The following is a 16,476-nucleotide window of genomic DNA, read 5'->3' as shown; positions in this document are numbered from 1 at the left end:
CAATAACGTTTTTGTTACAGTGTTCATCCATATATTGTTATCCATTCTTAGTGCTCCAACTTCTAAATGCCGCTCATACAAATTAAGGTACTGTTTGTTTTCCATTGCATTAACACAGAATCCCACATACTTGAGCTTACAAAAAAGTGACACCATCGTTTCAATTTCCAGCAAAACACGTTAAATGGAATATGCAGTGCGTGTTGTAATGAAGGCTGCCATAATGCAGTGCCAATCTAATGTGGTACAACCAGAAAGCAATGGAAGCAAAATAATTCCGACGTAAAAAAATCGAGAAATGTGACTATCAACAATTAAAGATGTATGAAAATGTGGATGCCAGGAGCCCGTTAGTATTGATATGGTAACTGTGTGGTCAGGTATTGGACATCATATCTCAATGAATTCCAGGAATTCCGGACTCAGGAATTCAATTGTTATTTATAAATTACAGTGAAACACATTAATCCTCAAGAAACATTTTAAACGTGTTATATTTTATCTTTGGTTTTCAAAAACTGAAAAACTGAACAACCAACAGAAGATACTTTATTCAGCGAAACATTATTACATATTTATTAGACATACGTGTCTTAAATTCATTTGGTTTTAGGGCCGAAGGTACATAGAGAACTACATGTAATATATTTCATCTATATTTTGCCAGTTTTATATAATTGGCTGTATTTGGAAATTATATCTTTTCAGTTGCATCCTCCAGTGTATTGGTCGAGCTTCTGGATTCGAAGGATTTCAAAACTGAAGGTATCAGGTGCATGCAACGTTTCTTCTATAGCTTCCATTGCCTTTTGGCCAACTGGAGCGAAGTGCGTCAGCTGAAATGGTCGCAGAGAATGAAGTCACTTAAGAATGTTCATAAGAACGATATCCATCATGGTATCTTCAAAAACACAATAGCGAGGTAATTTGGTGTAACGCACCTTTTTACAACACTTTAAAATGTTAATTACATGCCAGCATATGTTGACACCTTGTTTAAAAACCAACGAGCGCAGGAATGGTATTCACTAAATAGGAAACTGTATTGCACTTACCCTACACACTGTACCAAAATGTTGGACAGACTGTACTCACGTACAGTCAGCTCTCGTTAATCCGACACTCATTAATCCGACAATCACGTTAATCCGACAAAAAATTAGGGAACCATGATTATTTCTGTGAATATTTTTACATACGATGAAGATAACTAGATCTACCATTTCTGATATGCATGCAACAGTATGACGATCATGACATTTAGTAAACATTGATATTTTCACACAAATACATTAATCCGACATTTTCATTAATCCGACATTTTCGTTAATCCGACATATTTCTCTGCAACCACAAGTGTCGGATTAACGAGAGTTGACTGTAATTGTGTTTGGGGGGATTGTATTACTCTTTCAAAGAGCTTTGTTCCAAGATAATATTGACAAAATACAGTCTCTACAAATGTTTGTAAGCGATCGCAATGTAAGCATTACACACTTGGAATTATTTAACCCTTACAGGAAATTCTCAGGTGTATATGGAATTCTGGTATCATAATGTACCATGAGTGCTATTGAACAATCACAATGTGCTGGCGCATCCATAGTGTACAACTTACATTGCTCTAGTATACGAGACGTTACACGTTTTGGGTTATTTGCAGATCCAAGAAGTGGTAGAATTCAACAATTAAATGAAAAGACGGTAACTTAAACAATGAACTCACCGTGAGTGAGTGAGTAAGTAAAGTGAAATGTATTTTACTCAACTTTGATTCCCTTCATAGAACGGCATGTACATTGGATGTGGGAGGAACGATGATGATGGGGAACTTAGACACTCAGAAACAAACCTAGAAACATAAGAATGGGAGTAATGAACTGTGCAAGGTTTACCTCAACTGGAAGACTTGCTAGAGTTCTGAAACATACCGCCCGTTGACCTGCGTTCAGAATTCCCATGTCTCTCACGAACATTTGTCTCAGCTTCTCGTAATACTGAGCTGTTGTCAAACCTGAAATATATATTTGAACGAAAAGTGTTTGATCAGATATATAATACCTTTGACTGTAGTGTGTACCTTCTACTGTCAACCGCATCATAGAGAAATTATTATGTCAATCTTAGTATGTTACATCAAGGTAGAAGTATCGCTTGAGAAGCAATTAAGAAACGATGAGCAGGTGCTATGGTATATTTCTGGCAGGAGGAATTTCAGTTCTTTGGTGCATTTAGACTACAGTCCTTGTCACGATTGCCGTGTTTACTCGAACCCCATATCAACATCTTGGGATATGTCTACCGTCCGGGTATTACATCATGCTGTAGGAGCATTTAGTGATGTTCCAATCATAGATGTAAAACTGAACACACAAAAACTCTGCCTGGCATACCTTTCACAGGAAATATCTGTTTGCCCAGAAGTATGTCCTCATCATCCGCGAGAGACGTATCATAAAAGTCTCTGGTCATGTTCATACCAAGTTCCCGGGCGAAGTCACTGCAGTAATACACTGGGGTCACCTTGACCTCATAGCCCTTGCGTGCCAGGAAGCTCGTCAACTGTGGCCAGCTGCACGCTTTGTCAACCCGTAGAACTGCAAGATAAATATTGTTTCTTGTCAAGCAACATGTACTTTCTTACTGAGCTTTATGGTCCTACTCTGAAAAGCCGTGAAAACTTATGTCTCATTTAAACAACCAGAAGTTTAGGCATTAAGTCACACTTTACTCAATTTCCTTTTTTTCAGTCACCTTGTTTTGTAATGTGGTAACATATTGTATTAAGCGAATATATGTTAAGCAACAATTAGATGAATGTCTAGTTTGTTAGACAGAACAAAGCAGAACTGGTTTCGTATTTGAACTTACCAAGAATTACCATTGAATTCCCGATTTCCTGTTAAAGAAACATTAATTCGTTAGTGCCTGAAAGGCCATGGGCAAAGATCCATGAAGATCTGCTGAAACAAATAGCATGGTCACACTAATATTGGTGGTTGAAATCACCACCCGTGTTACGTAACAACTTGCTCGTCAGAACTGCATTACAAGAACTACGTCGCATGTTGAAATGTCTGCTCAGGGCCATGTAGATGCATGAATGGCAGAAGGACTGGCATCAAAAGTTGGTCCCGACACTGTTTGGCGGTGAGATTTCCCTGGATGATTTGGCGGCAATCTAAATCAATTGTTGGCAGGCATTGCTCTTAAAACCATTGTCCTGAACCCTCCAAATCTGTCCAACACAAATTTCTGATTGACGTTCCCACCTATTCTGCCACACCCATACCTTGACACTGACATAACGCAATGGGAAACGAGACTCATCACTAACGAATGCTTGAGCGTCCTAGGAAGCTGCATCATGATAGGTCGTGTATCTCGGATACCTGCGGTGCCTAGTCCATTCCCCAAGGCCTGTGTTGACACATGTTGCAGATGTGTCCTCAAACCATGTATTTCTGTCCCAACTACAGCCCAGGTCTCGAGCAACTGCTTCCACAGATTGTTCAGCTTTAAGAAGCACAACCACCCAAGCTTACGCTGTTGATTTGTGACTCGCAACATATTCGCGTTTTGATTAAATTTGGAATTCAATGCATTTTACTGTTTAGCAGTCTCTGATTGGTGCTTCTATTACAATGCAGCTTTTCACTTGTTTCACGATTTTTTACCAACTGTGTCACGTCGGACGCCCTAACCATGCTCAAACAGCCTTCTTGCCACTGGTGTGTGCATGGCACAAGCAACTAAAATGAATCACGCTCCTCGCAATCATCGCCAATATTGTCTGTGTCTAGTTTCTAATTTTGTTAAGTATACAAACAAATGAGGATCAAGGATTAAAAGCATCAGAGCAGGATCACTTTCAGCTACCCGTGAAGATCCGAGTTAAAATTCGTCTTCGGGAGCCCGTGCTTGTCATAAGAGGCGACTAGCGGGATTGGGTTGTTAGGCTCGCCGACTTGGCTGACATTTGGCTCTACCCCATTGCGTAGATCAATGCTAACGCTGTTATTACAGGGCTGTCCGGCCCAGACTCGAATATTTACAGACCGCCCCCATATAGCTGGGATATTGCTCACTGTGGTATTAAACAAAAGAAACAAATATCATTAAGTCTTCGCAGCGATTCATTGATGCAATGCCTTCACTTACCTTAAATGAAAACAGAACCTTGATGTCACTTAGCCCCGCCACTGTTGTTTTAATCTTCAGTATGTCGGCCTTCTCGTCCCTCCCTTCCTTCGGTGGAAGGGTGATGTCCACTCTGTACATACGGGCATCTCTATCTTCAGGCGCGCAGAGCACCGACAGGGGAGACACCGACAACAGAGAAAGGGACTAATCCTTCCACACAGAGAAAGGGACTAATCCTTGCACTTTTGGCTGCAAAAAGAATATCTTCGTGTTAGCGTATACGTTTTAGAACATTGTGAAAATTATGCTGAAATCTGTGTTTCAGAACATTATGCTTTAAATTTGTGGGGGAACCGTTAATACGTAAGAAGCGAACTTAAATTCATTTGGCAGTAAGAGTATTGTGCCTTGGGTGTTATCCAACCTAAAGGCGATTTACAGCTGGTACACTGCTAGGCATTTCAGAGCTTTTGCTTATTAATATTGTGTGATTTGATTTCAGGTTTCCAGGGAAACATAAACTGCATGTCGGCCTTTGATTAAATATCGTCGTCAAGGAAAGACTTCCAGGTATCATAAAACAATATCAACATCCTGGCAGGAGAAGAAAATCACCCACCATTAATCACACCAAGAGGCATATTCATATATATTTGTAATGCTTAAAATATTGATCAACATAATACTGTTCTTTATCTAGTTTGTAACGACAAGGATCCCATATGTTAAGTAAAATTATCTCCCATGAATTACATCAAGGGGTATGTTTAATATTACATAGAAAATATATCTATTCAATATTCGAAATGTTACCTTTTCAACAGTGGTGATGCTCAACACTGGCTGCTGACGATTGTATGTGGGTTCACTGGCGCGAAATATATACACGTCTTTCTAATCAAAGTTCCCACTGCGCATGACAGCATAATGGCGGAGGACAAATGAACACCCGTTCACCTATATTCTATGCATATATGAATATTTATGAGATACATTTGCAATGCAGAGCCATTAGTAGGGTGCAATGCAGGGTTATTTCCATGTAAATTGCATCGATCTAAACTATGGCATGCACTTATTGCACTCCTGATGGAAAGTTGAGACTCTGCACTACGTAGCGTTGACATGCTGAACCCTAATGCAGTATCTACGTCCCAGAGTGAACATGTACATCACGTAGTGCACGTAGTTACGTATCGTCACTAAGCTGGATACACAGAACAAAGTTCATAGCCTGCAATATACACCTTCTCTTCTCCATGTTGATAAGATAAGAGAGGCTTTCTTGTGCAAAGGAACATTCATATCACACAGTTGATAAGCATCAATATCTTATGAATAACAGCTTCTTTATTTGTGTGCCCCGACGTTTCTGGGCGAGTTCTTGCCCCTCTCTTCATCCACTTGAAGAAGGTTCTTCATCCACTTGAAGAAGGGGCAAGAACTAGTCCATGGACGTCGTGGTAAACAAACAAAGAAATTGTTATCCATAAGATACCCATTAATGCCGAGCGCAGGGAACAAGTACCATATTTTCTGGTATGACGCAGCAGGGGATCGAACCAGCGACCTTCTGTTCTCCAGGCGGACTCTCTAGGCACTACCTCAAGGAGAAGATAATTCGAAGGGAGACGGGAAGCCAGTGCAAGGTTTTGATTAGGAGGAGTGATGTGTGTTCTGTTCTTGTAATTATTTAGTTGCATCAAGCTGCAGGGTTCTCAACTCCATGTAACCTGCCTACAATAATTCTCAAATTTACCATGTGAGGAAATAAACGTATCATCCGAGGCCCATATGACCGACGTTTGAAATGTATGTAACATTACGTCATGAAATATAGAAATGAGCATATATGACAAAGGTGTGTAAATATGACAAAGATGTGTTAATATGACAAAGATGTGTAAATGTGACAAAGGTGTGTAAATATGGCCACCATTTTCACATAGTTATAAAGCTGACAATAATTGTAAATGCTTTTCACTAATGACACATGTTTTCGTACCCTTGAAAGCATGTATGACCAGATTCAGATTTATCATTTCTTTCATAATCTCATAAATGATATTGATATTAGGTAAATTTTATTCAAGAGTTCGGTAATATAAATGCATATGGTGGCCCACTTGAATACGAGCATTTTCCTGTGCACGCTGAGTACTTGGTAACCGAGACTTCATCGACGCACTGCACTGAACTGACATCAGGTATCAACTTAACTGATGCATACAGAGAGTAAAGTGATATATGTATCTCCAATAAAATAACGATAAAGATCTTTGACATGACTAAATATGTTTAATATGTTGGTGCATTCCCCAGTACATTTCTGTTAGTGGGGGATGTGTTAGGAACCATATCTTAAATAATCTGATGATGATTGTATGTAGCATATAAGCCAGCATGATTGTTTTGAGGAAATGAGACATATGTTTCAGTGAACATACAAATAACCATTGTGTGTGTTCTGTGTTCATGATATAGTGAGAATTTTACAATCGACTCTGCTTTTAGTAGTAACTTCTTATGGATGTGGAAGGGTTTTGTCGCTTCTATGTCTTGTGATATCAGATGGAACTGCATGTATTACCAATTCTACCATGGCAACGTGAAATACGCTTATCTCCTAATTTATTACATTTCCTTATGAGTGAATTTGAGAGCTGTGCCTCGCCATAAGGATATCTCAAGTCATGTTTCAATCTTTTTTTTTCAGCTAGATCAAAATTAGTGGGTTGCAATTGTCTATCCCCGTTTCGCTTTTGAACTCAGATGGGATCCTATTTAAAACATTATTCGAATGTATTAAGTCCTGCTAACTATGGTTCGTAAGTAGTTTTGCTCTTTTCCAATATTGTTCAAGGTCACATGGCATGGAAATTGATATTCGAGTTGATTCTTGCTTCACTCATCATAGACATGCTTCATTTTCTTTGTATCCTCAATCACAAGTATAATAGCTGTGAAATGTCCACTGTGGGCAGTGGGATTCAGACATGGCATCTATCGTGTACCCAAAGGAAACCACTACGCCATGGATTTCAGGAACTGATGTTACGAAAATGAAAGTCAAAACGGTATGACTTGTTTCCTTCACAAAATACGAACTGCAGCCAACGACACTGGGATCCTAGGCAATGTATCATTTGGTAATTCATAAGTGTGAATTACAAATATATGATACTGATCTATATCATTATTACAGCTTTTTTTGCAATATAATGTCATCTCTGTGTTTACAATCGAGATTTTCCAATCCCTGGAAGATGTCTATTTGGGTTTGTGCATAAAAATGACCGAATCATCCAATTACAAACACACAAGCGCACACACAGCGATGTGTACGTGGCTAAGCAACTCCAGTAATCACGCGACCATTTCACCACCCCTCAGCTCGAACAGTGTTATGGAATATTGTCAATGTATTTGGTATATCAGCAAAGTGATCTCTGCAGCCGGTGCGAGAACGTTATATTATAGCTTCTCACTTTAGCTTGTTCATGGTTAGTTTATCATTTAAGGAGTGAGTGAGTTAATATTTATCGTCACATCGGAAATATTTCAGCCAGATCGTGACGAGGACAATTAATGATTATATCATATATCAGTAAAATTAGAAATTAAAATTAAAACCTGTTGACGAGAGAAAAGTAAAACTACTAGTGTATCACAGAAACTAGTGATGAAATCTAAAACATGTTAGCTAGAAATGACAAGACAATGTAAAAACAGGCTAAAGATTGCCAACAACTGTAGGTAGATCACCATATTAGGGACCATGGGGACTTACAGTACATTTGCGTCCTGCATGGACCCTAGCTGGATTTACACCATCCCTGAGCCGTTAGCAGTTTAGACACATTTAGCCATACATTACAAAACCCCACATATCCTACGATTAAAAAGGTTGGATAGATTTAAATTGACTTTGAATGTTTTAGGACTTACGTACCCTCTCAGGAGGACAATAATTTTACAATACTTCAACCCCTTTTGAGGGAACAGCCACTAACAATCTCAGTTACTAGTCCAAATTACCAATAATGAAATATGTATCTATTTACAAATCATTTAACAAATCTAATCGTCCTTGTTTTCACTCCACGGTGGGTGGGGAGAGGGGATGCCGAACCACATTACCTACGACATGGCTTCCCAATACCCCGGTTCAAAACGAAGACACATGGATTCTGACAACTCCTCGTCTGACGAGAGTACGCCCTTCCGACCTGACTACTGGCCACGCTTCCTGATCATTGAAGCTTGTGACAAGCAACCTCTGCAACTGAACCCATTTGCAATCTCCAAAGGTATCGCTGGTATCTGCGGAGAGGTTGCCAATGTTACAAAGCTCTGATCTGGTTCTTTCCTGATAGAATGTACTCGGAAACAACAATCCTTGAATCTCCTCAAAATACAAGAATTTGTCAACATCAAGGTCGCTGTCTCAGCGCACAAAACACTTAACTCGTGTAGAGGCATTGTACGGGACAGAGCTCGATGCCTGTCTGACATGACTGAAGAACAAATTGTCGAGGAACTCTCTCAGCAGTCCGTCACAGCCGTAAAACGATTCACTTTCAAAAAGGACGGTGTTGTTCAACCAACAAACACCTATCTCTTTACGTTCGCGCGAGCAAAGATTCGAGCTGGTTATTGTAGCATTGGTGTGGAGGTGTATGTCCCCAATCCAGTCCGGTGCTACAACTGCCAAAAGTTTGGACATGGATCCAAGTCCTGTCGTTCCTCTGCTGTTTGTTACGGCTGTGGTGACAAGCATGAGGGCAATGACTGTACTAAGGAAGTGAAGTGCACAAACTGCGGTGGTAACCATATGGCCTCTTCCAAGTTTTGTCCAGTATGGCAACGCGAATCCGAGATCCTAAAGATCAAGCACAAAGAAAATATCTCCTTTCATGAAGCTAAGAAGAGGGTTGCAAGTTTAACTGCAGCCCCTTCAACCATCACTTACTCTTCTGCTGTCTCCCGTCCTTCTATCACTCCTGCAACTATCTCATGTCAGACCGACCTAACATGGGTCATGTCTTCTCAGCCAACTGAACTCAACACAACTCAACCCATCTCAGCCACTCCATCTCCAACGCCAAAAGTCAAAACTTCTGAATCACAAACACCAGAACAAATGCCAAGACCAGAAACAGAAACTGCGCGCAAAAAAAGGGAAAAAAGAGGCTAGAGAGACTAAAGCAACTTGAGCAACTGCCAAACACAACACCAAAGGCCACCTCTCCTTCAGAGGTCCCCGTCGAGGTCCATAACGCCTTTGGCCCTCTGGATATGGAGGTAACTCCATCTCCACCAGACACCAATAGGAGTTCATCAAACGCTTTCTCACGTTCACGTGACATGTCACCAGTGGAAGCACCATGAATCCACAAAACATGATCCACTGGAATTGCAGAGGACTTAAGAATAATTATAATGAATTACAGTTATTGATTCAAGACTTCAAACCATCCGCGTTTTGTCTCCAAGAAACCTACCTAAAAAGGACTGATAAATTTGACATCCGTCGGTACAGTTCCTACCACTCCTTTTCTCCTCCCAGTGTAAAAGCTACAGGAGGCACTTCTATCCTGGTGAGGCAGGGCATCCTCCATAGCCCTGTTCCACTTAACACCAACCTACAAACTGTTGCTGTCCGCATGACTCTGAACATAGGGTTTACACTATGTTCCCTCTATCTCCCTCCCACCTCAACTGTCCGCCTATCAGATATTCAGAACTTGTATAATCAACTCCCAAAGCCCTGCATAATCATGGGCGACCTGAACGGCCATAACCCTCTATGGGGGAGTACTGATACAAATAATAAGGGAAAGGTCCTTGAAGAATTTCTCTCCAATAATGATCTATGCATCTTCAACGATGGATCAAACACCTATCTCCATCCTGCCACTGGAACATACACTGCACTTGATCTATCACTTACGGATTCTAAAGTCTTAAACGAGTTTGAATGGTCGGTCCACGATGACCTTTGTGGAAGTGACCACTTCCCAACTATTCTTACTCCTATCACTCCCGCGGATGAACCACCTTCAACAAGTTGGAATTTTACTAAGGCCAATTGGCCATTATTCCAAAATCTCTGCTCTGAAAAGCTTATACCGGACAACTTCAGGAATGTTCCTGATCCCATGGAACTATTTTCTGATATCCTAAATACGATTGGAGACGAAACCTATCCTAAGTCCTCTGCTAACCCGCACATACGCAAACCATGGTTTGATACAAACTGCAAACAAGCTAGGAAAAATAGGAAGAAGGCGGAAAAATACTTCCGTCAACATCCTACTGTGCATAACCTGAATGCCGTTAAAATGACAAATGCCAGGGCAAGACGTACATTTAAACAAACCAAACGCCGGTCATGGAGGAAATATGAGTCCAAAATCAACTCACACACACCCATGTCCAAGGTGTGGAACATGATTCAAAAGATTAAGGGCAAAGGATCCAAATCTGGTGTTCGCCATCTCAAAGTTGGGACACCCTTTTAACCAATAAAGTTGAAATAGCAAACAAACTTGGCGAAACTTTGGCAAACCACTCCTCCTCGTCAAACTATAACCCCAAGTTCCAGAATTACCAAATCCAACAAGAAAAGAAAACTGTCAATTTTAACTCTGATAATGGTGAGGATTACAATGAAATGTTCTCTCTCCATGAACAACGTACTGCCCCGGGGCAGGCTCACGACACTACAGCAGGTGCTGATGATATTCATTATCAGCTTCTGAAACACCTTCCTGATTCAAGTTTGGAAACTGTACTCAATATATTTGATGACATTTGGACAACCGGCAACTTTCCTCTTTCGTGGCACAACGCCATTATCATCCCTATACCAAAACCTGGCCGGGATCATACCGATCCCTCAAACTACCGTCCTATATAACTAACTAGCTGTGTTTGTAAAACCATGGAGCGCATGGTCAACAATCGATAAATCTGGAACCTGGAGACCAATAAACTCCTTGGTGGGGGGATTACCCTCCTTCACTTGTACAGATCTTTGGTTCGCTCTAAACTAGACTACGGCTCCATTGTTTATGGTGGAGCCTGCAAAAGCAATTTAGAAAAATTAGATTCTATCCACCACCAAGGCCTGAGGCTCTGCCTGGGAGCTTTTAGGACCTCTTCGGTAGACAGTCTATATGCAGAGGCTAACGAACCTTCCCTTGAACAACGCCGCATTAAACTTTCACTGCAGTATATCACTAAACTACGTTCAAATCAGTCCAATCCAGCATACAATTGTGTTTTCAACCCTCTCTATGAAAACTTGTTTCCTAAACTGCCAAGCCTGGTTCCACCACTTGGAATCAGAATTCAACCACACATATCTGCAGCTAAAATTGATCTCAATAGCATAGCACCTTACCGACTCCTGTCTTCACCACCCTGGCAGATGGTGTAACCACAGGTTGATCTTACCCTCACTAAATTCAAAAAAGTCTGAAACAAATCCCTTGATGTTCCAGCAGGAATACATCCAGTTATGTTCCAAGTATGACACCCATAGATCCATTTTCACAGACGGATCCAAGGATGAGGGCCACGTCGCCAGTGCTGCATTCATTGGATCTAAGACTGTCTCCTCTAGGATTCCCGACAACAGTTTCAATTTCAATGCCGAGGCCAAAGCTATCTTTTCAGCTTTGACCTATATTAAACAGCAGAATCATTCCAAAAACTTCATCGTTTTCACAGATTCATTATCTTGCCTTCAAGCACTTTACAACGACCTTTCTACTGGCCAATGTGACATCGTCCTCTGCTGGTTGCCGGGTCACGTAGGCATAGCAGGTAACACAAAAGCTGATGCTGCAGCAAAAGCACCTCTTGACAAGCCCTTATCTCCACTGCTGATCCCGTACAGCGATTTCAAACCCACTGTCAAAAGCTATACTCGGGACCTCATGCAAAAATGATGGGACACTCAAGTAGGAAGAAATAAACTGTATGAATTGAAACCAACAATTGGTTATACCTACATGGGTTGTCAGTCAAGACGTGATGAGGTAATTTTACGACGATGTCGTATTGGCCACAGTCGATTTAATCATGACTGAAAACGGATGGGGATGGACCCCCCATGTGTGTCTCTTGCGATGAGGTTTTCACCATCAAGCATATTCTGCTTGAATGCGTGGACTTATCGTCTGCAAGGGACTCACATTATGATGCAACAAACCTAAAAGATCTGTTCTCCCGCGTGAGCGCTCATCTGATAGTGAACTACCTGAGGGAAGTTGTCCGTAGTCCTCTACAGTTCCACTGCATGATATGCTTAGAAAGACCTATCTTTTAGGTGGATTAATAGGGAATCTACCCCGCACCTTTTCGAGGGCGACAAGCTATGTGCCCTAGAATGGACGTTTTCGGATACGTCCATGTCCTCAAGTGATCCGTATTTGTTAAATAATTGGATTTTATCATCTGACTCCTTTGGGGATGTGCCACTTTGTTTCTTCAAAGAATCTGGCTTCGGTTTGCCTTTGTTTTTAACGATTTGTTGAACGTTTGACATTGATTGAGACCTTTGAGTTGACTAAGATGTGTCGCGGTCATAAGATGGTTCTGATTGGATTTGGGGCGTACCAGGAAGTGGTTCTGCAGTGTGTGTAGATATTGCAGGTGACAAGGAGAATCTGTCTTGATCCAAGTGAAATTCGTCTGACAGGTTACAAATGATTTAGTTATTGTTGGGTTTGTTTCTGAAGATGATTTGGCTTTGCAAGCATACGTTTCCTTAATTTCTGATCTCAAGACAAGCTTTTTGGCATCAGAAAAACTGATATTTTGAGTAAACTTTATCATATTTATCTCCATCTGCTGTTTCAAAATGGGACAGTCTTTTGAGAACGATGAGTGATCACCTGCACAATTGGTACACTTCTTAAAGGTACTGACACAATCTGCTGTTGTATGTGTCTTCTCACTACAGTGAGCACACACAACAGACAATGTGCAAGTACGAACACCATGACCAAACTTTTGGCATTTAAAACATCTCAGTGGGTTTGGTATGTAGGTGTCGACATTAATGTTACAGTACCCTGCCTTTAGTGATCTGGGAGCAGTTGGAGAAGAAAGTGAAAACAGATACGTGTTTGTTGAAATGGTTTCCGGGTTTTTACTTGTTGTAAAACGCTTTACATATAAGACCCCTTGAGTGAGTGAGTGAGTGAGTTATTATTTAACGTCACATCGGCAATATTTCAGCCATATCGTGACGAGAACATTTGATATTGAAATGTAATATATGTATAATATAAAACACCTGCCAACGAAGGGCAGTAAAACAACTAGAATATCACAATTAGATTTAAAACTAGTGTGGAAGGTTAAAACTTATAGCACTATTAGGACAATACAAGATAAAAACAGGCTATAGATCGCCAACAACTGAAGGTCGATCACCATACTAGGGACCATGGGGACTTACAGTACCTTGGCTACCTGCATGGACCCTAGTTGGATTTACACCATCCCTTCAGCTGCTGGCGATTGTAAGAAATGTTAGCTACAATTAAAATGACAAAAATGCTACGTTTAAAAATCCTGGTAATTTTAAATTGACTTTCGAAGTTTTGGGTCTTACGTACCCTCTCAGGAGGACAATAATTTTACGCTACGTCAACCCCCTTTGAGGGTATAGCCACTAACAATCTCAGTGACTAATTTAAATTACCAATAATAAAATATTTATCTATTTACAAATCTGTTAACAAATCTAATTCTTTTAAAAATTCAACTATTAAATGATAATTAACAGTATAAAAAAGATCCTTCAATGTTTTGACATTAAAATACTTATCCCTTGTGATGGAGTACTCAACACAGTCAAGCAAGACATGCTTAACCGTGATTCGTTCATCACAAAGGGATACAAAACGAGGGATCCTCACCTTTCAATAGGTATTCATGCGTATATCTAGTGTGGCCAATACGACATCGTCGCATAATGACCTCTTCAAATCTGGACTGACAACCCAAGTAAGTGTAACCGATATAGGGTTTTATTTCATTTAATTTATTGATACCTACTTGGGTGTCCCACTTCTTTTGCATCAGATCACGGATATAAGATCGTATAGCAGCTTTGTAATCAGAGTATGGGATCAGAAGTGGTGTCACAGATTTGTTGAGTGCTGCCTTAGCAGCAATATCGGCCATTGTGTTCCCAGAAATGCCAACGTGGCTGGGTAACCAACAAAGACGATGTCGCATTGGCCAGTAGTAAGCTCATTATACAATTCAATAATTTCTAATAAAAGTGGATGTTTGCAAGAAAGATTTTTAATAGCCTGAAGACAAGAAAGAGAATCTGAAAAGATGATATATTGTTTATATTTACGGTGTTTATTAATATATTTAAGAGCTGTTAGTATTGCGTTTGCTTCTGCTGTGAAAATTGAACTGTCATTGGGTAGTCTGGAAGATATTGTTTTGGACCCAATGACAGTGGCACAAGCAACCGCGCCACCATCCTTGGATCCATCTGTATATAAGGATTTATAGGTATTATATTTATTTCTTAATTGACTAAATTCTTGTTTATACCGTAAATCATTAGTTTCGGATTTTTTAAATGTGGTTAATGTTAAGTCAACGTCTGGCCTCACCAATTGCCAAGGAGGAGAAGAAAGAAGACGAGAAGGAGATATATTCTCCAGCTCAATGCCGGCAGCAGAAAGGGTTGGTTTAATTCTGTGCCCAAGAGGCGGAACAAGAGAAGGCTTTTTGTTATACAAATCTTCATAAAGAGGAGTGAAGATGCAGTGAAACGCAGGATTAGAATCGTTAGAATATAGCTTCAGTAATATACTGTAATGATAGTTTTATACATGGCGTTGGGTAAGAGGAGGCTCATCTGCCTCGACGTAGAGACTGTCAACAGGAGATGTTCTGAAGGAACCAAGACAAAGTCTTAGGCCTTGGTGATGGATAGAATCCAGCAATTTTAGGTTGCTTTACAGGCTCCACCATATACGATGGAGCCATAATCAAGCTTCGAGCGGATAAGTGATCTGTAAAGGTGTAGGAGCGTAGCTTGATCCCTCCCACCTTGAATTAGACACGACTTTCAATAAATCGAGTGCCTTCAGGCATTTAATTTTAGAGATTTAATATGCGGAAGAAAAGTTAAATGAGAGTCGAAAATGAGACCTAAGAACTTGGCCTCTTTTACAACCTTGATGGGAGTGCCATTTAAAAACAGTTCCGGGTCTTTATGTGGTTTATATTTACGGCAGAAATGTATGCAATTAGTTTTTGATTTAGAAAATTTAAAGCCGTTTTCAAGACACCATTTATTTATTTTGTTTAAACACAACTGTAGTTGCCGTTCAATAGTATGCATATTCTTACCGCGACAAGAAATATTAAAATCATCCACAAAAAGTGAGTGAGTGAGTGAGTTACAATTTAACGTCACATCGGCAATATTTCAGCCATATCGTGACGAGAACATCTTACATTGTAATGGAATATGTATATATTATAAAACCTGTCATCGAAGGACAGTAAAACAACTAGAATATCACAATTAGATTTAAAACTAGTGTGGAAGGTTAAAACTAATAGCACTATTAGGACAATACAAGATAAAAACAGGCTATAGATCGCCAACAACTGAAGGTCGATCACCATACTAGGGACCATGGGGACTTACAGTACCTTGGCTACCTGCATGGACCCAAGGTGGATTTACACCATCCCTTCAGCTGCTGGCGATTGTAAGAAATGTTAGCTACAATTAAAATGACAAAAATGCTACGTTTAAAAATCCTGGTAAGTTCAAATTGACTGTCGAAGTTTTGGGACTTACGTACCCTTTCAGGGGGACAATAATTTTACAATACTTCAACCCCCCTTGAGAGTACAGCCACTAACAACCTAAGTTACTAATCAAACTACCAATCATTAAAACACAGCTTTATACAGAATATATTAATCAAAATTCATTAATGAAATCAATTTCTTTTAAAAAACCAAGAATTAAATGAAGATGAACAGAATTAAAAAGATCCTTAACAGTTTTAACATTGAAATATTTATCCCTTATGATGGAGAATTCAACACAGTCAAGCAGGAGATGCTTGACTGTGACTCTCATCACAAGGGATACAAAACGGAGGATCTTCACCATTTAACAAATATTTGTGAGTATACCTTGTATGGCCAATACGACATCGTCGCATGATGACCTCTTCAAATCTGGACTGACAACCCAAGTAAGTGTAACCGATATAGGGTTTTATTTCATGTAATTTATTGATACCTACTTGGGTGTCCCACTTC

The 16,476-nt window shown here is 40.1% G+C and overlaps 1 protein-coding gene across 1 annotated transcript; it reads right to left on the bottom strand.

Moving 5' to 3' along the window:
• Nucleotides 1-535: 535 nt before the first annotated feature.
• On the bottom strand, nt 536-4,281 carry LOC124268673. The gene is made up of 5 exons (XM_046703644.1): nt 4,162-4,281; nt 2,872-2,899; nt 2,394-2,597; nt 1,896-2,014; nt 536-836 (listed from the first exon to the last, which is right to left on the bottom strand). The coding sequence occupies exons 1-5, from the start codon at nt 4,279-4,281 to the stop codon at nt 705-707; spliced, it is 603 nt and encodes a 200-aa protein (XP_046559600.1). The 3' UTR covers nt 536-704.
• Between the last annotated feature and the right edge of the window lie 12,195 nt (nt 4,282-16,476).

This window comes from Haliotis rubra, unplaced genomic scaffold (assembly GCF_003918875.1).
Source record: "Haliotis rubra isolate DU_JTF1 unplaced genomic scaffold, ASM391887v1 Scf1399, whole genome shotgun sequence".
In the NCBI taxonomy this organism is placed as follows: Eukaryota; Metazoa; Mollusca; class Gastropoda; order Lepetellida; family Haliotidae; genus Haliotis; species Haliotis rubra.
The sequence above is the reverse complement of the archived record's forward strand: the minus strand, read 5'-3'. Positions and strand labels throughout refer to the sequence as shown.